The sequence below is a fragment of the Urtica dioica genome, chromosome 11 (assembly GCF_054948205.1).
Source record: "Urtica dioica subsp. dioica isolate 48M chromosome 11, U.dioica_male_clone48M_v1_H2, whole genome shotgun sequence".
Lineage (NCBI taxonomy): Eukaryota > Viridiplantae > Streptophyta > Magnoliopsida > Rosales > Urticaceae > Urtica > Urtica dioica.
This window is the reverse complement of record NC_142766.1, coordinates 23,908,769-23,929,292: the sequence shown is the minus strand read 5'-3', so window position 1 is coordinate 23,929,292 and position 20,524 is coordinate 23,908,769. Positions and strand designations below refer to the sequence as shown.

Here is a 20,524-nt window from a genome sequence, read left to right as displayed (position 1 = left end):
GATGATGGTTACCATATCTCCGTAAATATGTAGGCGTATAATTAGTTTTTGATCTTTTTAAAAATTTCATAAAACCTCTCCAAAGCCAAAGTGGTTAGTACACTAAAAACATGCAAAAATTTGAAACTACCATAACTCTTTCAATAGGGGTCCGATTATTAAGATTCTTGGCTTGTTAGGATGATGGTTACCATATATTCTCCAATATGTTGGCGTATAACTAGTTTTCGATGCTTTTAAAATTTCATAAAACCTCTCCAAAGCTAAAGGAATTAGTACACGAAAAACTTGCGAAATTTGAAACTACCATAACTCTTTCAAATGGTGCCCGATTTTTAAGATTCTTGGCTTGTTAGGATGATGGTTACCATATATTCGTAAATATGTGGCTGTATAATTAGTTTTCGTTATTTTTAAAAATTCCATAAAACCTCTCCAAAGCCAAAGGGGCTAGTACACGAAAAACTTGCAAAATTTGAAACTACCATAACTCTTTCAATAGATTATTAAGATTCTTGGCTTGTTAGGATGATAATTACCATATTTTCGTGAATAAGTAGGCTTATATTTAGTTTTCGATTCCTATAAAAAATTTCATAGACACTCTTCAAAGCCAAAGGGGTTAGTACACGAAAAACTTGCAAAATTTGAAACTACAATATCTCTTTCAAATGGTGTCCGATTTTTAAGATTCTTGGCTTGTTAGGATGATGGTTACCATGTATTCTTCAATATGTTAGCGTATAACTAGTTTTCGATGTTTTTAAAAATTTCATAAAACCTCTCCAAAGCCAAAGGGGTTAGTACACCATAACTCTTTCAAATGGTGCCCGATTTTTAAGAATCTTGGCTTGTTAGGATGATGGTTACCATATAATCGTAAATATATTGGCGTATAGTTAGTTTTCGATCTTTTTAAAAATTTAATAAAACCTCTCCAAAGCCAAAGGGGTTAGTACACGAAAAACTTGCACAATTTGAAGCTACCATAACTCTTTCAAATGGTGTACAATTTTTAAGATTCTTGGCTTGTTAGGATGATGGTTACAACTTATTCGTAAATATATTGGCGTATAACTATTTTTTGATGTTTTTTAAAATTTCATAAATGCTCTTCAAAGCCAAAGGGGTTAGTACACGAAAAACTTGCACAATTTGAAACTATTATAACTCTTTCAAATGGTACCCGATTTTTAAGATTCCTGGCTTGTTAGGATGATGGTTACCATGTATTTGTAAAACCTCTCCAAAGCCAAAGGGGTTAGTACACGAAAAACTTGAGAAATTTGAAACTACCATAACTCTTTGAAATGGTGCCCGATTTTTAAGATCCTTGGCTTGTTAGGATGATGGTTACCATATATTCGTAAATATGTAGGCGTATAATTAGTTTTCGATCTTTTTAAAAATTTGAAACTACCATATCTCTTTCAAATGGTGTCCGATTTTTAAGATTCTTGGCTTGTTAGGATGATGGTTATCGTATATTTGTAAATATGTAGGCGTATAACTAGTTTTCGATGTTTTTAAAAATTTTATAAAACCTCTCCAAAGCCAAAGGGGTTAGTACACGAAAAACTTGCAAAATTTGAAACTACCATATCTCTTTCAAATGGTGCCCGATTTTTAAGATTCTTGGCTTGTTAAGATGATGGTTACCATATATTCGTAATTATATTGGCGTAAAACTATTTTTCGATGTTTTTTAAAATTTCATAAAACCTCTCCAAAGCCAAAGGGGTTAGTACACGAAAAACTTGCAAAATTTGAAACTACCATATCTCTTTCAAATGGTGCCCGATTTTTAAGATTCTTGGCTTGTTAGGATGATGGTTACCATATATTCATAAATATGTAGGCATATAATTAGTTTTCGATCTTTTTAAAAATTTCATAAAACCTATCCAAAGCCAAAGGGGTTAGTACACGAAAAACTTGCAAAATTTGAAACTACCATAACTCTTTCAATAGGTGTCCGATTATTAAGATTCTTGGCTTGTTTGGATGATAATTACCATATTTTTGTGAATAAGTAGGCGTATATTTAGTTTTCGATCCCTATAAAAAATTTCATAGACACTCTTCAAAGCCAAAGGGGTTAGTACACGAAAAATATGCCTAATTTGAAACTACCATAACTCTTTCAAATGGTGCCCGATTTTTAAGTTTCTTGGTTTGTTAGGATGATGGTTACCATATATTTGTAAATATGTTGGCGTATAACTAGTTTTCAATGTTTTTAAAAATTTCATAAAATCTCTCCAAAGCCAAAGGGGTTAGTACACGAAAAACTTACAAAATTTGAAACTACCATATCTTTTTCAAATGATGCCCGATTTTTAAGATTCTTGGCTTGTTAGGATGATGGTTACCATATATTCTTAAATATGTTGGCGTATAACTAGTTCTCGATGGTTTTAAAATTTCATAAAACCTCTCCAAAGCCAAATGGGTTAGTACACGAAAAACTTGGGAATTTGAAACTACCATAACTCTTTGAAATGTTGCCTGATTTTTAGGATTCTTTGCTTGTTAGGATGATGGTTATCATATTTTCTAGAATAAGTAGGCGTATAATTAGTTTTCGAACCTTATTAAAATTTCATAAACCCTCATCTAAGCCAAAGAGGTTAGTACACAAAAAACTTGAATAATTTGAAACTACCATAACTCTGTCAAATGGTGCCCGATTTTTAGGATTCTAAGTGTGTTAGGATGATGGTTACCATATTTTCGAGAATAAGTAGGCGTATAATTAGTTTTCGAACATATAAAAATTTCATAAACCCTCTACATAGCCATATGTGTTAGTACGCGAAAAATTTGCAAAATTTGAAACTACCATAACTCTTTCAAATGATGCGTCATTTTTTAGATTCTTATCTCTTTACGTTGTTGGTTTCAATATTTTAGAGGATAAATAGGTTTTAATTAGTTTTTTATCCCGAAAAATTTCATAAACCCTCTTCAAAGCCAAAGGGGTTAGTACACGAAAAACTTGCAAAATTTGAAACTACCGTAACTCTTTCAAATGGTGCTACATTTTAAGATTCTTATCTTTTTACGTTGCTGGTTACTATATTTTAGAGACTAAATAGGTGTTTAATTAGTTTTTAGCCCTAAAAAATTTCATAAATCCTCTTCAAAGCGAAATGGGTTAGTACACGAGAAACTTACAAAATTTAAAAGTACCATAACGCTTTCAAATTTTCCTCGATTTTTAAGATACTTGGCTTGTTAGGATGATGGTTACCATATTTTCGAGAATAAGTAGGTGTATAATTAGTTTTTAATCCCGATAAAATTTTCATCTACCCTCTTCAAAGCCAAAGGGGTTGTTAGTACATGAAAAACTTGCAAAATTTGAAACTACCAAAACTCTTTCAAATAGTGCAATATTTTTAAGATTCTTATCTTTTTACTATGTTGGTTACTATATTTAAGAGACTATATAGGTGTTTAATTAGTTTTCGATCCCTATAAAAATTTCATAAATCCTCTTCAAAGTCAAATGGGTTAGTACACGAGAAACTTGCAAAATTTGAAACTACCATAACTCTTTCAAATGGTGCCCGATTTTTAGATTCTTGGCTTGTTAGGGTGATGGTTACCATATTTTTGAGAATAATTATGTGTATAATTAGTTTTCGAACCTTATAAAAATTTCATAAACCCTCATCTAAGTCAAATGAGTTAGTACACGAAAAACTTGATAAATTTGAAACTACCATAACTCTGTCAAATGGTGCCCGATTTTTAAGATTATTTGCTTGTTACATTGATGGTTACAATATTTTCAAATGTGAGTAGGCTTAGAATGGGGTTTCGATCCCGGAAAAAATAATAAAAATCATTTTCGAAGCCAAAGGGTTTAGTACACGAAAACGGTACAAAAACTAGAAAATACCAACTCTTTCAAAGGATGCCCGTTTTGTACATCCATTTTTTCTTATTGCAATGATACTTGCAAGATTTTTGAACGTTAGTAGGCCTATATTGTTGTTTCGATCCCGGAAAAAAAAAATCAAAATTTCTTTTAATTGAGGTAAAAGGGAGTACACGGAATTTTTACAAAATTAAAAAATACTAACTCTTTAAAATGGTGCGCGATATACAAGATTATTGGCTCGTTACAATATTTTGAATGTGAGTAGGCTTAGAATGAGGTTTCGATCCCAGAAAAAAAAAATATCGAAAATCCTTTTCGAAGCCAAAGGATACACGAAAAAATAATAAAACTAGAAAATACTATCTCTTTCAAGTGATGCCCTTTTAAAGTATTTGTGTGGTTCATTGATATTTACAATATTTTAGACATTAGTAGGCCTATAAATTTCAATTCCGGAAAAAAAAAATCGAAAATATTTTTTTTGAAGTCATAGGGGTTATTATACGAAAAACTTAAAAAAGTAGAAAATACTAACTCTTTTAAATGGTGCGCGATTTATATGACTCTTGGCTTGTTACATGGTTACAATATTTTTAAATGTGAGTAGTTTTAGGATGCAGTTTCGGTCCCAGAAAAAAAAATCTTGAAAATCATTTTCAAAGCCAAAGGAGTTAGGACACGAAAAACTTATAAAACTAGAAAATACCAACTCTTTGAAAACGATGCCCGTTTTTAAGATTCTTAGATTATTAAATTGATATTTACAACAATTTTTAATGTTAGTAGGCCTATACTAGGGTTTTGATCCGGGGGAAAAAAAACGAAAAACCTTTTTTTGAAGTCAAAGGGGTTAGTATGCAAAAAAACTTACAAAATTATAAAATACTAACTCTTTTAAATGATGTCCGATTTATAAGATTCTTGGCTTGTTACATTAATGGTTATAGTATTTGTGAACGTGAGTAGGATTAGAATGGGATTTCGATCCTGGAAAAAAATATTGAAAAACTCTTTGTGAAGCCAAAGGGGTTGGTACACGAAAAACTTATAAAACTAGAAAACAATAACTCTTTCAAATGATGCGCGATTTATAATATTATTGGCTTGTTACATTGATGGTTAAAATATTTTTTTATGTGTGTAGGATTAGAATGGGGTTTCGATCCAGTAAAAAAATATCGAAAACTAATTTGGAACGAAAGTAGTTAGTACACGAAAAACTTACAAAACTAGAAAATACTAACTCTTAAAAATGATGCTCGATTTATAAGATTTTTGTCTTGTTACATTGATGGTTACTCTATTTTTTAATGTGAGTAGGCTTAAGATGGGGTTTCGATCAAAGAAAAAATATTGAAAATCCTTTCTGCACAATTCAGATATTTTTGGGCAACTTAGAGCGAAACAAGAAGCACGTCATCACTTTCTGCACAATTTTAAGAATCTATATTAATTATTTTGGATTAATTCTTTCAAAAATTGAATAGATTTGTCTCTTATTTTATAATGCATATATATTTTCGAAAATCGAACATTAGCGGAAAAAGTTATGATTGTTTCAAAAACGACGCGCGTTGCATAATAAGAGGCGTGCCGTGCCATAAACTAGGCGCGCGTCGCCCTGAAATTTTTCGCCTCCAGAGCAGTTTGTGTGTTCCACGCGGGTTATAGCGTACCACGCCAGTTCCATTTCAGCCATTGGATCATATCTAATGGCCCCTAATGAAAGACGGAGAAGAGGCCATTCATCACCACCATCACTACCACCACTGAAATCAGCATTTTTCCATCTACTTCTCTTTAACTCTGAAACACTCATTTATTATGAGTTGTTTTACTTTAGTTTCATGATTTATTTTTATTTATCTTATCTATTTGTTCTTGTCGACGCCATGAACTAAACTCCGAGAAGGTGATGATGTAGCAAACCTTTTGATTATGATTATAGATTCTTTTTAGTTAATTAAAGTATTTATTTTTACTCCATCTTGTTTTGTTTAATTTAATTATGATCGTAATGGTTGAATGCGATTAGCTATCTTGTTCATGATATTAGAATTGACTTGATGCTTGAGAAATATTAGGTTGATTGTGCTCTTAAATTCTTTAAATTACCGTAATACATTCATAGGCTACAGATAGCTAGGTTGTTACGGAGTCGTGTGTACGTTCTTGTGTTTAATGCTAGCCATGCTTTTAGGAGTTAAGATCGAGAGATGACATTCTGGTATATTCTTATGTTGTTAGATGCTTGAGAGAGATTTAGAAATTTTATTAACGTGAGCGTGATTAGCAAAGTAGGAGTGTGTAAATCGAGCGTAAATTTCGTGAATCAAAACTCTATGAGAGACTTGTGAAGCCATTGTCTTGAGACTCCTGACCTCCAAAAATTCAGTACCCAAAATCTTAAACTCTGGACCCAAAATCTAGACTTCTAAACCAAAAATCTTGAACTCTAGGACCCCAAATCGTGAACTTTGGACCCCAAATGTAGAACTCTGAACCCCAAATCTAGAGTATCAAGACCCTAAATCTAGAACTTTGGACCCCAAATTTAAAAACTTACGACACTAAATCTAGAACTCTGGACCCAAAATAAAAATTGAACAGTGTTCCGTGGTTTTTTTTTTTTTTTTGAAAAACTTTTTTTTAAATAAGAGATTGGACCCTAAACACAAGTAGTGTTCATTCGTACCAATTTTTTCTTATCAGAAAGATAAAAATATTTTCATAAAACTTTAAATACATTTTTTTCAAATCTAAATATTTATAGACATATCTTTTTTTTTAAGATTTATAAACATATATCTATATATTTCTTCTTTCAAACTAAAATATATTAATTATTCCGCAGTAACGCGTGAGAAATATATTGCTTGTATTGATATATAAGAAAACTCGTATCTCGATTACTTTTGTAATTTTTATAGATAATAAACTCAAGGAGGAAAAGATTCCTAGTCCATTAATAGTTTTTTTGAAAAAAAAAAATTTAAATAAGAGATTGGACCATAAACACAAGTAGTGTTCATTCGTACCAATTTTTTATTATCAGAAAGATAAAAATATTTTCATAAAACTTTAAATACATTTTTTTCAATATCTTTTTTTTTTTTTTGAAAGATTTATAAACATATCTCTATATATTTCTTCTTTCAAACTAAAATATATTAATTATTCCTCCGCGTGAGAAATATATTGTTTGTATTGATATATAAGAAAACTCTCGATTACTTTTGTAATTCTTATAGATAATAAACTCAAGGCGGAAAAGATTCCTAGTCCATTAATAGTGTGTAATTGTAATTGAAACACGATCATTTATAATACATATTACAAATCTAAAAAGAAAAATAGAGAAATATTTCAAAGTAAAATAATAAAAATAAATAAATTTGGAAGCGGCAAGCAAACTTGTGAAATAAAGAATAAAGAAATAAAACGACTCGCTTCCCTCTCTTTGATTCGGAAACCAAACCCCAAAAAAACATTCAACACGCCAGCTTCATCGCAACCATCGTCCTCTTCGTATTCTTCATTTTCTTCTTCTCCGACTCCTCCGAGAGACGCTCTCGATATCTCTGTAAGTTTTCTCACCATCGTCGTCTTCGCATTCTTCCTCTTCACTCCACATTCGCTCCTCCGTCAATCCTCTCCGCCAAGGCTGCCACGCTCCACAGCCGTTCTTTTATTTCCCTCTTCCGTTCTTTCTTTCTTTCTTTCTTTCTCTGTTTCTTTAGGTCTGCTCGATCAATGGATGAGCTATTTCAGTGTTCCATGAATCTGAATGTCTCTTCCAATGCCACGCGTCTCTTATTTCCCATTCGTGTTTCCTAATCACTCCGTCTTTTTAAAATTCACTCTCTCCGTCGCTGTCTAGGGTTTCGATTTCACCCGAATTCATCGTTTCTCTTCGACGTCGCATTCTCTACAGAATTACTTGCTTCTCCCGGAGTTTTCGCTACAGTTAACAGTCGTTGAGCTTGGTCTTTGAGCATTTAGGGTTTGCTCTTGTGTTTCAGGTTAACGATGCCTCTGTTGAAGAAGAAGCCATTCTCATTGGCCGAGCCTCCAAAGGATCTGGACCCCAAAGACTTGGTCTACCAACTTCGCTTCACCAAAGAGATTTTCACGGATTACGGGTATATATGCTTTGCTCTCTTTCATTCTCTTTGCTGTGATTAGATGATTGACTCTGGTAAACAACCATGCAATCAGAGAGTACCTGAAAAGAATCAATCTATATCGTCAGAGGGTTTGGGGTTGCAAGGTCACCGGAAAAACCAACTTGACATACGAAGAGGCCCTCGTCTCAGAAAAGCACGCTGCCGAAAGGGTTCAGCAGCTTCCCAAAGAACTCATCGGACCTGCACTTCGAATCATACAATTTAGTAAGAAACAAATAACCTTTGACTCCTCTTCTTTCTCGATAGTTATAACTTATATATTGTTTTTGCCAATCAACAACGATGTGATGTGGACAGGTATGCTTTCCTTGAAAGATCTGGCGGACGCAATCGGTGCGAAGCTGCAACAGCATGTCCTCGTGGGTGCCAAAGTTCACGCCAAGGAAGACAAAGGCGAGTTTCCGTGCAGAGTTCTGAAAGTAATCGAGGAAGAAGAAGGCGAGGGAGTTCGAATTCGATACAAGGTTGCGCGGCTTGACCGCAATAAGAAAGTGGTTGACACTTCGACCGTGAATTGCGGAGATTTGGTGCAAAAGAAGCGCCCTTTCAGTAGGAACATGTTGAAGTCGTTTATTCGGGAGTCCACGTACAGAAGTGCGCCCTGGGTCGTCCACGGCGCGTTGGCTCAGAAGCACGGCATCGTCACCGAGCTTCCTTCCGCTTTGCGAGGCAGATTTGTGTTGCACGATGGACTTGTGCTCTGCGGTAGCAAAAGAAAAAAAGGCGAGGTATGTCTAATTGCTTGTGATTTGCTTCTCGTTGCTCGGTGAAATTGTGATAGTTGTGAATGACGTTTTTACGTGTTCCAGGAGGATGGGTTTGTAAATGGCAAGCAGGGTAAGATTGGTACTTCTTTTAACCATCAATATTCCTTTCCTCTTAAATCCAAGCATGCTACTTGTCATTTGTTATTCCTTTCCTTTCGATAATTTCATGATTTTTGTGAGGGTTTTTCGTTTTATGGATTTGCAGAGGTAAAGGAGGAAGCTATCAGATATCCGATTGACGATCTGTTGGTGAAACCTGGTGTGGATGATCCAATTTTCACTGAGCGACCTGTTCCATCAACGGACTTTAACGTTCCGATGGAATGTGTTGGAGATCTGTTGATGGTTTGGGATTTTTGCTCGTCTTTTGCTAGGCTCTTACAATTGTCGCCTTACTCTCTCGAAGATTTGGAAAGTGCCGTCTGCCACAAGAAAGGGAACGTGGCTCTTCTTGTGGAAACGCATTCTTCGCTTATCCGTTTGCTTATGAAAGACAAGAAAGAATATTTCTTGGCCACTCAGAAACAATATAGGACTCAAAAGGTTAATGCCCGATATTTATCTAGTGTTTCTCATTGCTGTTTTGCGAGAGATTTTTATTTTTCTGACGACGTCTGTTTTCTTCAGATAACTCTCGTCAGCTGGACCGATTACCTGTGCGATGTGTTGGAAATGGTAAAAAGTTCAGAAATAAGGGATTACATATCGACGGTTAAGAGGGGGCATTATGGGCTTCTAGATGCTCAAGCAAAGTTAGGAATCTTCCGAGAATTGGTTAATCTCGCTGTGGAGAGTGACACATTCAGAGAGAAAATGGACGAGTGCGTTGAAGAGAGGCACGCATTAGGTGCCACGAGAAGGGAAGAAGCTATAGAGGAAGCCAGGAAGAAAAGAGCGGAGAAAGAAGTGCTGAAACCGGAATCCAACAACGGCACCGCAGAAAATGGCGATGCAATGGGCAAGATGTGAGTGAGTTGTGGCGTGATTTTGGTTTTAACCCAAACCAAATATGTGCTTTCTCATTCCATTGATTTCTTTTGTATGTGATAGCGAGGACAAGAAATCAGACACGTCGACAAAGAAAAGCAAAGAGCAAAGAGTGAGTGCATATATATACTTGTTTGGTTTGGGTAGATATGATGGTTGAAACTGATTTGGTTTGGTATGAGGTGCAGAAGGAATACTACGAAAAGGAGATGGAGAAGCGGTTTGTGCGGACTAGCCCGTTGGGGAAAGACAGAGACTACAACCGTTATTGGTGGTTCCGGCGAGCTGGCAAAGTGTTTGTCGAGAGCACCGACTCCGACCACTGGGGATACTACTCCACCATGAAAGAAGTTGATGCCTTCCTGGGATCCCTCAATTGCAAGGGCGAGAGGGAGTGCGCTTTGCGACAACAACTCGATCGAATGTACCCTAAAATCAGGTATATGTGTAACTGTTAGTGAATAGTAACAGTGAATAGTAACTGTAAATGTGAATGTGGGGCAGGTGTGAGGTGGAGAAGCGGAGTAAAAAGAAGGAGCTGGAAGAGGCGGTGGTGCGGCGATCAACTCGAGTCAGAGCTTCTCCGACCAACGGCCACAATCCCGCGCTTGCCTTCCTCAGTTACGTTAACCACTTCAAGGAAGACTGACTTTAGACCATTATTTTTGTAAACAAAACTACTATTAGGTACGAGATGAAGATGAAGATGAAGATGAAGATGAAGATGAAGATGAAGATGGCGATGATATTTTTGGATTCCCTTTACAGCCACCGATTAATTAATCACCAATTAATTTCTAACAAGGAAATGATTTTGCACTTGCTGAGCTTAGCTGCACTCTACCGTGTAAAGGGTTTCTTCTCCATAAATTATTAACCATTTAGGATTATCAAATTCAATTTTTTCCCCTTTCATAGTAACTTATAATAATTCACATTCCTTTCTTTCCACCCTCGCAAAGTCTATATTTCTTTCACCTCGGGAAATATAAAATCACAATCAGAAATAATTATGGATTGAATAATTAGGCTCGCTCAACTCAAAGTGGGTTGCTGCGATGGTCGGCGATACAGATATTTTTGTGAGACGAATTTAGATGGATAGTAAATAAGATGAAAGAGAAAAGATAGTGTGCGGTGGCGATGAATGAAGGCAGAGCAACGTGGCGCGAGGTGAGAGACTCATAACACATTCCCATTTGTGTGCTCTGTAAAAACTGGGCATAGAAAAAAGAATCAATGGATTGGAAGAAGATTATCGCCATCTGCGAATTGGTGGCTGGCGATTAGTGATAGCAATTTGGTCCAAACACGAGACACGAAATGATTACGATACGATTCAAAGCGGATTTGGATCTCAATAAATGGATCGGTTCTTAATTGGGTCGACCACGCTAATACGATTAAATAATTGGTCAAAACGGCATGATTACGATAACACATTTAAAATCAGATTAACACGATTATTAAATGATCGACACATTTCGACCCACACGAATATGACCCAATTAATACGATTACGAGTAATAGTGCGATTACGACCCAGTTAAACACGACTAATATTATATATGTAAAATTATTAATTTATAATTATAAAAATAAAATTGATATTATAAAATATGATGAAATAAAATAAGGTATATTCGTATCAATATCAATTCACGTATGATAACATATATTCAATAGTATACCAAATGACTTCACGAGAGCAATAATAATCTATCAGATTAGTTATTTTTAATTATTAATTTAACTAGTATGTTTAGTGGTGTTCTCATAATTCACAATTTGCAATCACTATAACAATAGTTTTATAATAACATATCGTATTCAATTTTATTTTATTTCAATTCAATTCAATTCACATCGAACAATCACAATAACAATAATCTCATAATAACGTAGTGTATTCATTTTTATTTGATGTCATTTCAATTTAATTCATATCGAACAATCACAATTCATAATCATAATAACAATAGTTTCATAATAACGTGTTTTATTCAATTTTATTTTATTTCAATTTAATTCAATTTATATCGAACAATCACAATAACAATAGTTTCATAATAATATATCATATTCAATTTTATTTTATTTCAATTCAATTAAATTAATTAATATCGAACAATCACAATAATGATAGTATTATAATAACATATCATATTCAATTTTATTTTATTTTAATTCAGTTCATATCGAATAATCACAATTCACATTCTAACTATAGTCTCATAGTAACGTATCATATTTAATTTTATTTGATTTCAGTTTAATTCAATTCATATCAAACCACGGATCAAAATTCAAAATCACAATAACAATAGTCTCATAATAACGTATCGTATTCAATTTTATTTGATTTCAATTTAATTCAATTGGTATCGAACAATCACAATTCACAATCTCGATAACAATATTTTTATAATAATGTATCGCATTCAATTTTATTTGTAACGCATTCAATTTTATTTGACTTCAATTATAGTAAAATGACTTATCCATTTGTTTTCGAATTCAATATCTAATTTTATCCAAAATAAAGACACCAATTTTAAATTTTTCAAATTGTGATAAAAACTCCATTAATTCTCTTTACCTTACCAATGTTATTTTTTTATGTAATTAACAAACTATTATTATTAATACATATAATTATAAACTTATATATTATTATTTCATGTAACTATAAATTTTTAGAAGGAGAAGGGCGTGGCGGTGTAATGGAATGGGAAGTTAGTGGACGAGCTTATGGTAGGAAAAGTGATGGATGATAGATTTATAAGGTGGAATTTATAAAAGTTAATTTCAAAATGTAGTGTAATCTTTCTATAAATATCTTCGATAGTATTTTCCTCAAATATAACTTTTTTTATACTTGCTCACAATTTATTTCATTTAGCGATATCTTTCCCAAGTGCAAAACTATCTATTAATTTCCATCTAAAAGGGAGTAGGTTGTGGAACTTCTTCTTCCATCTTTTGAAAGCAAGTTAAAAAAACGTTATTTTGGTAATTTCGTGGCGGCAATGAAGGCCTAAAACTCGGTGTCAAAACAAGCGAACACCACCTTTGACACCATCGACCTTGCAAAAGGGATGTAGCTCAAGCTATACCTGAGAGAGAGTCACGGCAGTAACAAAACATTCATATATGTATACAAACAAACCAGCAACTCATATCTACATTGCACTCACTCACCATATCAATGCTCCGAATTCCAAAACAATGGCTAAAAGTGTCAAAAGCTTGTTGTGAAGCTGTTGAAATGTGGCACTTATTAGTTAAGAAACAAAGACAGTGATAGTGAGAGAGAGAGAGATCATACATAGAGCGCACAGAAGAGAGCAACGACAATACTGGCCAGGAATACGGCGGTTGCATAGATTCGAACCGGGTCCAGCATCATGGTCACTTGCCGTTTCGGTCCGATCAGAAACGAGGTGCTACAGTCACAGTCACAGTCACATCACCAGCATTCGTGAAATCAATCAATCAATCACAACTCACCTTCCCAGCGAAAGCAGATTCCCAAGCGTGAATGTTATTCCGAACTTGATTGGTTTCAAGAACACCAGCATTGACTGCCAAAAGTCACACAAATCAATCAGCTTTTGCTACAAACAAAAGAGGAGCGAGATGGCCTTACCAGAAGCGTACAGCTCAATCCCGCAGCAAAGCAAATGCAAAACCCGTAAAGCCTCTGGAGATCCGATTCCGATTCCGATTCCAATTCCAATTCCAATTACGTCATCGATCGATCCCAATCAATTTGACAAATCAAATTAAGAAAGCACACCTGCTGAGTTGATAAAGTGCAGTTGCGATTGAAGTCGTCAATCAGCGACTCTTCTTGCTCCTCTGCCTCCTCCACCTCCATCCCCACCATCATCTTCATTTTCTCCACTGCGCTCTTCATTTTCTCCATCTCCTCTCTCTCTCTCTCTCTCTCTCTCGCTCTCTCTTTACCAAATAGGCAAATACTCATCCCTGTCACACTAGATGGGCCTCGGGCCCACTTCACTTAAAGCCCAATGGAGTTACTGAAACCAGGGGCCTAAAAGGAAGTGCACCTAGTTATAGATTTTTTCAACTTTAATATCTCTGAAATATGTTCCTAAATTCTTAAATATACGAATTTTCCATCCCCCTAAACTCTTCAATTCGCCATTACCTATTTTTCCACAAAATATAAACTATTTCAATAATGATAAACTTTTGGGACAATAACACATTTATACCCTGTGTTTTAGTGAAATGTCGAGTTTAACCTTCGGTTTTCAAAAATGTCGAGTTCGTACCCTCTGTTTAACTAAAATGACGAAATTATACCTTCTGTTTAACAAAAATGACAAAATTATACTCTGAAATAGACAACAGTGTCACGAATATTCTTTTTATTGACTTTTCATTGACGTTGACTATAATATTTATATATAAACACCAATTATCTTTATTCATTCGCGCCATATATGTAATTTATTTAAAAACTAAAAAAATAAACAACCGTCTCTTAATCGTGAAGAACACAGAAAGAGGCAAATGAGTAAAAATCAATAGTTGATAATCATCAAAATCGCATATTAGAACAGAGAATCAAGGATTTAGAGTTACAATTCGAAATAAACCATGTCATCATTTTATTTAATTATTTGTTTATATTTATTTAAAAATAAATTAAAATGATTAAATTGGCTTAATTTGATCGGAGGGATAGAGGATTCCATCTTATTAATATTAATGAAGAATTTGGAACAAGAGGCACCATTAATATTACTCATTGTAGTAGTGATAGTGAGTGTGGTTCATATATCTAAAAATTATGTTATTCTTAGACAAAGTTTTTTGTGGGGTTTTCAATCGGCTTGTCGTTTTCCTGCTGAAAAATATGATAATGTTTTCAGATTAACATTTATTGATTCACATTGAAAGGAGGGTTATCGAAAACGACGTATAAATCGTTGCAATATCGAGTATCAAACAAATATGGAGTACGTAGTAATAGTGTAGGAGTAGTATTTGGATAAAGTGAGAGAAAGCAGAGGGAGAGAGAATTAATATATTAATTAATTAAGGGCGACGGCAGTGGGAGCGGATGTTGCCTTGGGAGGAGTCCTTGAGCGAGATGAGGCCCATCTTGCGCATAGCCTGCTGGAAGTCGTAGAAGAACATGGCCTGGTTCTGCGCGTAGGCGGCCACGGTGCGGCGCGTTCCCGGCCAGGCGTAGAGCGCGTGGTCGGAGGTGAGGAGGCCTTGGCCCCGCATGAGGGCGTCGAAGTAGGCGTTGTCGAAGTCGTCGGCGGAGGCGTCGAAGGGGTGGCGGTCGGGCGGGCAGACGATGCGGGGGAGCTGGTCGAGCCTGTCCTGGAAGGCCGCGCAGGAGGCGGTGCCGAGGGTGTGGGCCCCGGAGAGGGCCACGGTGTCGCGGGGGCTGAGGCCGTGGGAGCCGAACAGGGCCACCAGCTGGGTGGCGTTGAGGAAGGGGGGCGGGAGGGCGCGCGTGTCCTCGATGCGGGAGCGCGCCCCGTCGAAGCGCCCCGTGGGGACCGCGTAGAAGGGCCCGCCGGAGAAGAACACGGCGTCCCTGGCGGCCATGGCCAGGATGTCCGCGCACGACACCACCCCGGGGCACGCCCTCTCCACCCTCTCCTTGGCCTCGTCGATCACCTCGAACCCCCGCAGGCTCAGGTTCGCCGGCGACTCCTTCTCCGCCTTGTTCTCCCCCGTCGAGTCTATCAGCACCGACGCGTCGCACCCCTCCACAAAGCAGTCGTGGAAGTGCATTCTCAACAGCCCCGCCGCCAGGCTCGGGTCTCCTTGCACCGCCTCCCTCACTGTGTCCCTCACCGTCATCTCCGCCATCTGGCAACTCATCATGTAGTAATCCATGCTCACACCACCGCTGCCACTCGCCATCACCGCCACCACCATCACCGTCGCCATCCACCTCATCATCGTCGTATATATTACGTGCATGCACTCACTCACCTCTTTCCTTTCCTTCTAGCTACCTTGCAAACAACACATTAATTGTGCATGTATTTATATGTGGGACAAGTTATTATGGATTAAGGAAATTATTTATTTATTAGGTAAAAAGAAAGAAGAAGAATGCAATTCAGCTGGCCTCCATTTACATACAAAGATTAGATTACTAGCTAGGTACGTAAGTATAAGAGTGATGGTGGTGGTACTATAGTGGACACGCGTGCGTCTTCCTCTTTCCCTTTTATTATATATACTCATTAGTGCCTCCAACGCGGCTGCAACTACTCTCTCACTCTGGGCTCTCACTTGGACAAAGCCCACTCTCTCAGTCCTAGATTTTAAAAAAGAAAAAAACACGTCACCTCTCTCTGGATATCATCTATTTGGGCCCTGCCCTGGCCCAAGCCCAAGCCCATTCCATTCACTGTCACCCTCTCTGCTTTTACATTCCATCGCAGTTCCAGTGAACTACTCCAACGCAACCAACCACTCTCTCCTCTCCGACAGCGATCCCATCGGTAAGCACGCTCTCTCTCTCCCAAGTGATTCAGGTTTTTCTTGTTGCGCACATACTTTTTCCTGAAAGGAAACAAGAAAGAATACAATTAGCTAAAACCAATAGTTATGAACATTCAACGCACTAAACCTCATGAAATCAACATGGTCATCTTGAACTTGCACATACACGGGTGTTTTAAATAGGGTATCCATCCAAACTACGGAATCCAACCATCAAAATTTATTGAACATCTATATCATACCTCTTCTGGTGGATCATAGTAAATTCCGTCATAAGGGATTTCTCCTGGAGCCTGTACTGAGAATTTGATCCGAGCACGCTCAATGATATTATGATGCCTGGATACCTCTTATATATAATGATTAATAATAATAATGTTATAAAATTTGAATAACATTCCGTCATACGTGTTTACATTAATTGTTGTGTGTGTAACTCGCTATGCATTATTGTATTGATCGCACTTGTAGTAGGGGAGTGGGTATGAGTTCCAGAAGGAACAGGGCTTCTTCTTCCTCCGCCGGCAGCAGCGACTGGCAGGTAATGTCCGGCAAGCCGAGGCGAAACGCCATTCCCCCTCCGCTGGAGAAGGGCTGGCAGTGGCAGTCCAGGCCGGCGTCTCGGGCCCCCGTCCCGGTGGAACCGCCGGAGGAGGATGATGTGGAGGATGACGTGGAGGAGGAGGATTGCTCGGACGACGACGACGATCTCCAGAGCGACGAGTTCGACTCGGACTCGAGCCAAAGGAGCCACAACAGCCTGCGGAAGAGCAAGTGGTTTGAGAAGCTGGTGAGGACGGTGGAAGAGCTGACGGTGGAGGAGGTGAACGACCCGGAGAGGCAGTGGCACTGCGCGGCGTGCCAGGGCGGGCCGGGGGCCATCGAGTGGTACCACGGGCTGCAGCCGCTGATGGCCCACGCGAAGACCAAGGGCGGGGGGCGCATGCGGCACCACCGCGCCCTGGCGCGGCTGCTGGAGGTGGAGCTGCAGCACAAGGGCACGGCGGTGGGCCCCGGCAGCGAGGCCTTTGGGCGGTGGAAGGGCCTGGTGGAGGAGGGCAAGGACCACGACATCGTGTGGCCCCCCATGGTGGTGGTCATGAACACCAAGCTGGAGCAGGACCCCGACACGAGGGTGTGGACCGGGATGGGCAACCCGGAGCTGCTGGCCTACTTCGGGGACTACACTCCGCAGCGGGCGCGGCACTCCTACGGGCCCCAGGGCCACCGCGGCATGAGCCTGCTCATCTTCGAGGCCTCCGCCCGCGGCTACGTCGAGGCCGAGCGCCTTCACAAGCACTTCCTCTCTCAGGGCACCCACCGACACGCTTGGCAGACCCGCCCCGTCCTCTTCTACCCCGGCGGCAAGCGCCAGCTCTACGGCTTCCTCGCCACCAAACCAGACATTGATCTCTTCAACCAGCACTGTCAGGGCAAGTCCCGGCTCAAATTCGAGCTCAAGTCCTACCACGAGATGGTTGTCAAGGAAATCAGGCAGATGAGCGAGGACAACCAACAGCTCAGCTGGTTCAAGGACAAATTTGCCCAGGAAAAGAGATACTCTAAAGCTGTCGAGGAGTCTCTGCACACTGTCTCTGCCAAGCTTCAGCTCAAGGAGGAGGAAAGCAGAATTGTGCGGCTCAGGACAAAGCTGCAGCACCAAGAGAACCAAGAGGAGGTCTCAACTCTCAACTAGATTATATTGTGTGTGTGTGCTTTGCTTTGCTAAACATCATATATTGTCAGATGTACTTGCAAGAAGAGTTCTTCAAGGAGCAAATCAAGATAATCCACGAAACAAGGGACGCAAATGATGAAAGCTTCGAGCAGCTCCAACAGGAAGAGCGGGCCAAGGTGGAGAGTTCGGGCACAAATGCGCGCAAGAGGTACACTCCCACTGGCTCTCTTCAAACTCGAAAGAAATGGTATCATTTGTATATGTGAGTGATTTGCAGGAGCGCCAAGATAGAGTCCCAGAACAAAGAGATGGAAGACTACACGGCGCAGAGGGAGAGTCTGGAGAAGGAGCACGAGGAGAAGAAAAAGGCGATGAAGAAGCGCCACTGGGAAGAAGAGCTGGGCCTCGAGGAGGAGCTCAGTGCCAACTTGACTCGTCTGATGAACAAGTACAACCCCAAGGCCTGAGAATCGCCTGTTTCCATCCCCCCCATGTTTACATTTTCACTTTTTAATTCTTCTGTTATTGACATGTTTAACAACAATTAATGCTTTTCTAGTTGATGATACATGTTTTGTCTTTAATGGTGTTAGCAGATTTATGTTTTAAATTACACAACCAAAAATTGATTAGTTACGCTTATTCAACAATGCATATGATTATGCATGGCTTTGCCTATCTTCCGGAACTCGACGGAGCTGGCTGATGACTGGTCGACTTGGTCATGCTACCTCGATGGGGCCCACCAGCTTTCTTATAAATGTGGAGGGCTGAAACACCCCAACAAAGTTTTCTTATAAATGTGAAAATCCAACCAACAAAACTATCCAACCAGATAGTGACTTGATCACAGCTCAATAAATTAAACTAAAGCAAACACAATAATTAAAACTATAAACCGAAACTAATATTGAGATTAAACGAGTGGGTTGACATTCTGATTTTGTGACATTGTGAGCAACCAAGAAAACCCACAATTTGCAAGTTACAAAACTAATCCCAGACCATCATCAATCACTTTTACCCATCGGGCTGTCAGGGTGAGGCTTTCGGGTCGGAGCAGGAGCAATGGTGGGTCCTCTTTTCCTTTTAATTTAACATTTACTTTTGCGGCCTATGAATTATTAAAAAAACAAGAAATAAATAAGTGATCTGTAGTAAAAGGGATTACTTGATTGGTTGGGTATAAGAGCGTATAAGAAGACAAAAGAGAGCAGAGGGAGGGTTTTACGTTTAGAGCGAGCAGAGAAAAGAGAAAGCAAATGATTCTAGGGTTAATTTATTAAGTGGAAAGCGGTGTGAGAGAGAGGGGCGTTGGTGTAGGGTTTTGTGGGGATGGCAGTGTGGGACAGCGTCAAAGAAGAAGAAGAAGTGGTGTCTGTGAAAACGGAAGAAGAAGATGGTTGTTGGAAGGTGGGGTGTGAATTGGCGGAGGAGGGTTCGAAGAGGAAGCGGGTGAGGCGAGCAGAGGCGAAGAAGACGAAGAAAAAGAGGAGTGTGGTTGCGAGATGGTCGGCGGAGAGGTAAATGATATGCTGCAGTTTGCAGTGTGGTGTGTGAATGTGATAGAGCGTGTGTTGCTGCAGGTACAGCGGTGCTGAGCAGAGGCTGTTGGAGATCATGAAGCGGGAAGGGGCCAGCTTCGAGAGGCGGATTTCGCGGGCGGCCCTGCGCGTGGCGGCCCGGAAGCTCATTGGGGACACCGGCCTGCTGGACCACCTGCTGAAGCACATTGAGGGGAAGGTGGCCCCGGACGGGACCCACCGCTTCCAGCGCTGGTTCAACACGGCTGGCGTGATGGAGTACTGGCTCGAGGACGCCCACCTCGCCCCCAAAGGCCACTTCTGGACACAGCAACAGGAGACAGCAGAGACAGCGACAACCGCGGAAGAAGTGAGGGCGCTGCGCGAGCAAGTGAAGCAGCTGAGCGCCGCCGTGCAGTCCCAGCAGCACCGCCAGGTGGCCGAGATGCTCAAGGATGTCATCAAGTGGAAAGCCGAGACGGAGAAGCACCTCCGACTCGTGCTCTCTTCCTGGAAGACCATGCAGGTCTCGTCTCTCTCTTGTCTTTTTAACTTTGTAAAGGATGTTTGGATGTTGATGAGGATGAACAGGACATGTACGAGCAAGTGATGGCCAAAGTGGAGCAGCAGCCTTGTGAGCCGTGGGAACAGTGGCTGGACTTGGGCTTCGACTCCTCCTCCCCATCCCAGGTGGGCCCCACCACGTTCACTCGCTCCCTACTTTCCCCTCTTTCTCCTACTCACTACATTTCTCTCTGTTTTTGCTTGCAGCAACTGTTTAACGGGAAGCCGGAGTAGTAGAAGATAATTCACATTTTGTAACTCAACACTTTAACTTATGCATCATCCACACTCCAATGTTTCGCACTTTACTTTTGCTTAATCCTCCACTTCCTGTATATCAATTATCTCGATCAACAACGTCTTCACATTTCTTATCAATCTTTACTGCTACAATATCAGTATCCACTATAGTGACAATGGAA

General features: G+C 39.3%; 5 protein-coding genes across 6 annotated transcripts; 3 read left to right on the top strand and 2 right to left on the bottom strand.

The window, feature by feature from the left end:
- Positions 1-7,307: 7,307 nt before the first annotated feature.
- LOC149382747 (DDT domain-containing protein) lies at positions 7,308-10,785 on the top strand. Of its 2 annotated transcripts, none has more exons than XM_089600775.1 (10): positions 7,308-7,472; positions 7,912-8,031; positions 8,108-8,280; positions 8,374-8,804; positions 8,886-8,913; positions 9,049-9,386; positions 9,471-9,808; positions 9,894-9,942; positions 10,019-10,269; positions 10,335-10,785. In XM_089600775.1, exons 2-10 carry the CDS (start codon positions 7,919-7,921, stop codon positions 10,477-10,479), a joined length of 1,866 nt encoding a protein of 621 aa, XP_089456901.1. In that variant the 5' UTR covers positions 7,308-7,472; positions 7,912-7,918; the 3' UTR covers positions 10,480-10,785. The 2 variants fall into 2 exon arrangements, with proteins under 2 accessions (XP_089456901.1, XP_089456900.1); XM_089600774.1 differs by having other exon boundaries at positions 8,886-8,922.
- Positions 10,786-12,528: 1,743 nt separating this feature from the next.
- Positions 12,529-14,089, bottom strand: LOC149382746 (Got1/Sft2-like vescicle transport protein family). Its single transcript, XM_089600785.1, has 6 exons — positions 13,630-14,089; positions 13,480-13,533; positions 13,341-13,414; positions 13,159-13,276; positions 13,032-13,090; positions 12,529-12,946 (listed from the first exon to the last, which is right to left on the bottom strand). The coding sequence occupies exons 1-6, from the start codon at positions 13,816-13,818 to the stop codon at positions 12,868-12,870; spliced, it is 573 nt and encodes a 190-aa protein (XP_089456911.1). The 5' UTR covers positions 13,819-14,089; the 3' UTR covers positions 12,529-12,867.
- Positions 14,090-14,542: 453 nt separating this feature from the next.
- Positions 14,543-15,887, bottom strand: LOC149382745 (Peroxidase superfamily protein). Its single transcript, XM_089600783.1, has one exon. The coding sequence runs from the start codon at positions 15,804-15,806 to the stop codon at positions 14,901-14,903; it is 906 nt and encodes a 301-aa protein (XP_089456909.1). The 5' UTR covers positions 15,807-15,887; the 3' UTR covers positions 14,543-14,900.
- A 280-nt stretch (positions 15,888-16,167) lies between these two features.
- SGS3 (XS domain-containing protein / XS zinc finger domain-containing protein-like protein) lies at positions 16,168-18,599 on the top strand. The gene is made up of 4 exons (XM_089600778.1): positions 16,168-16,336; positions 16,809-18,015; positions 18,084-18,223; positions 18,293-18,599. Exons 2-4 carry the CDS (start codon positions 16,822-16,824, stop codon positions 18,480-18,482), a joined length of 1,524 nt encoding a protein of 507 aa, XP_089456904.1. The 5' UTR covers positions 16,168-16,336; positions 16,809-16,821; the 3' UTR covers positions 18,483-18,599.
- A 187-nt stretch (positions 18,600-18,786) lies between these two features.
- LOC149382743 (uncharacterized) lies at positions 18,787-20,459 on the top strand. The gene is made up of 4 exons (XM_089600784.1): positions 18,787-19,538; positions 19,602-20,064; positions 20,130-20,228; positions 20,310-20,459. The coding sequence occupies exons 1-4, from the start codon at positions 19,351-19,353 to the stop codon at positions 20,334-20,336; spliced, it is 777 nt and encodes a 258-aa protein (XP_089456910.1). The 5' UTR covers positions 18,787-19,350; the 3' UTR covers positions 20,337-20,459.
- The last annotated feature ends 65 nt before the right edge of the window (positions 20,460-20,524 follow it).

Coding starts and splice junctions, on each gene's coding strand:
- LOC149382743 (XM_089600784.1), top strand. CDS start 19,351: ATGGCAGTGTGGGACAGCGTCAAAGAAGAAGAAGAAGTGGTGTCTGTG. Junction 19,539..19,601: donor GCGAGATGGTCGGCGGAGAG/GTAAATGATATG, acceptor GTGTTGCTGCAG/GTACAGCGGTGCTGAGCAGA. Junction 20,065..20,129: donor CTTCCTGGAAGACCATGCAG/GTCTCGTCTCTC, acceptor GAGGATGAACAG/GACATGTACGAGCAAGTGAT.
- LOC149382747 (XM_089600774.1), top strand. CDS start 7,919: ATGCCTCTGTTGAAGAAGAAGCCATTCTCATTGGCCGAGCCTCCAAAG. Junction 8,923..9,048: donor TGGCAAGCAGGGTAAGATTG/GTACTTCTTTTA, acceptor ATGGATTTGCAG/AGGTAAAGGAGGAAGCTATC. Junction 9,809..9,893: donor GGCGATGCAATGGGCAAGAT/GTGAGTGAGTTG, acceptor TGTATGTGATAG/CGAGGACAAGAAATCAGACA.
- LOC149382746 (XM_089600785.1), bottom strand. CDS start 13,818: ATGAGTATTTGCCTATTTGGTAAAGAGAGAGCGAGAGAGAGAGAGAGA. Junction 13,415..13,479: donor GATTGAGCTGTACGCTTCTG/GTAAGGCCATCT, acceptor GACTTTTGGCAG/TCAATGCTGGTGTTCTTGAA. Junction 13,277..13,340: donor AATCTGCTTTCGCTGGGAAG/GTGAGTTGTGAT, acceptor CTGTGACTGTAG/CACCTCGTTTCTGATCGGAC.
- SGS3 (XM_089600778.1), top strand. CDS start 16,822: ATGAGTTCCAGAAGGAACAGGGCTTCTTCTTCCTCCGCCGGCAGCAGC. Junction 18,016..18,083: donor ACCAAGAGAACCAAGAGGAG/GTCTCAACTCTC, acceptor ATATATTGTCAG/ATGTACTTGCAAGAAGAGTT. Junction 18,224..18,292: donor GGCACAAATGCGCGCAAGAG/GTACACTCCCAC, acceptor AGTGATTTGCAG/GAGCGCCAAGATAGAGTCCC.
- LOC149382745 (XM_089600783.1), bottom strand. CDS start 15,806: ATGCACGTAATATATACGACGATGATGAGGTGGATGGCGACGGTGATG.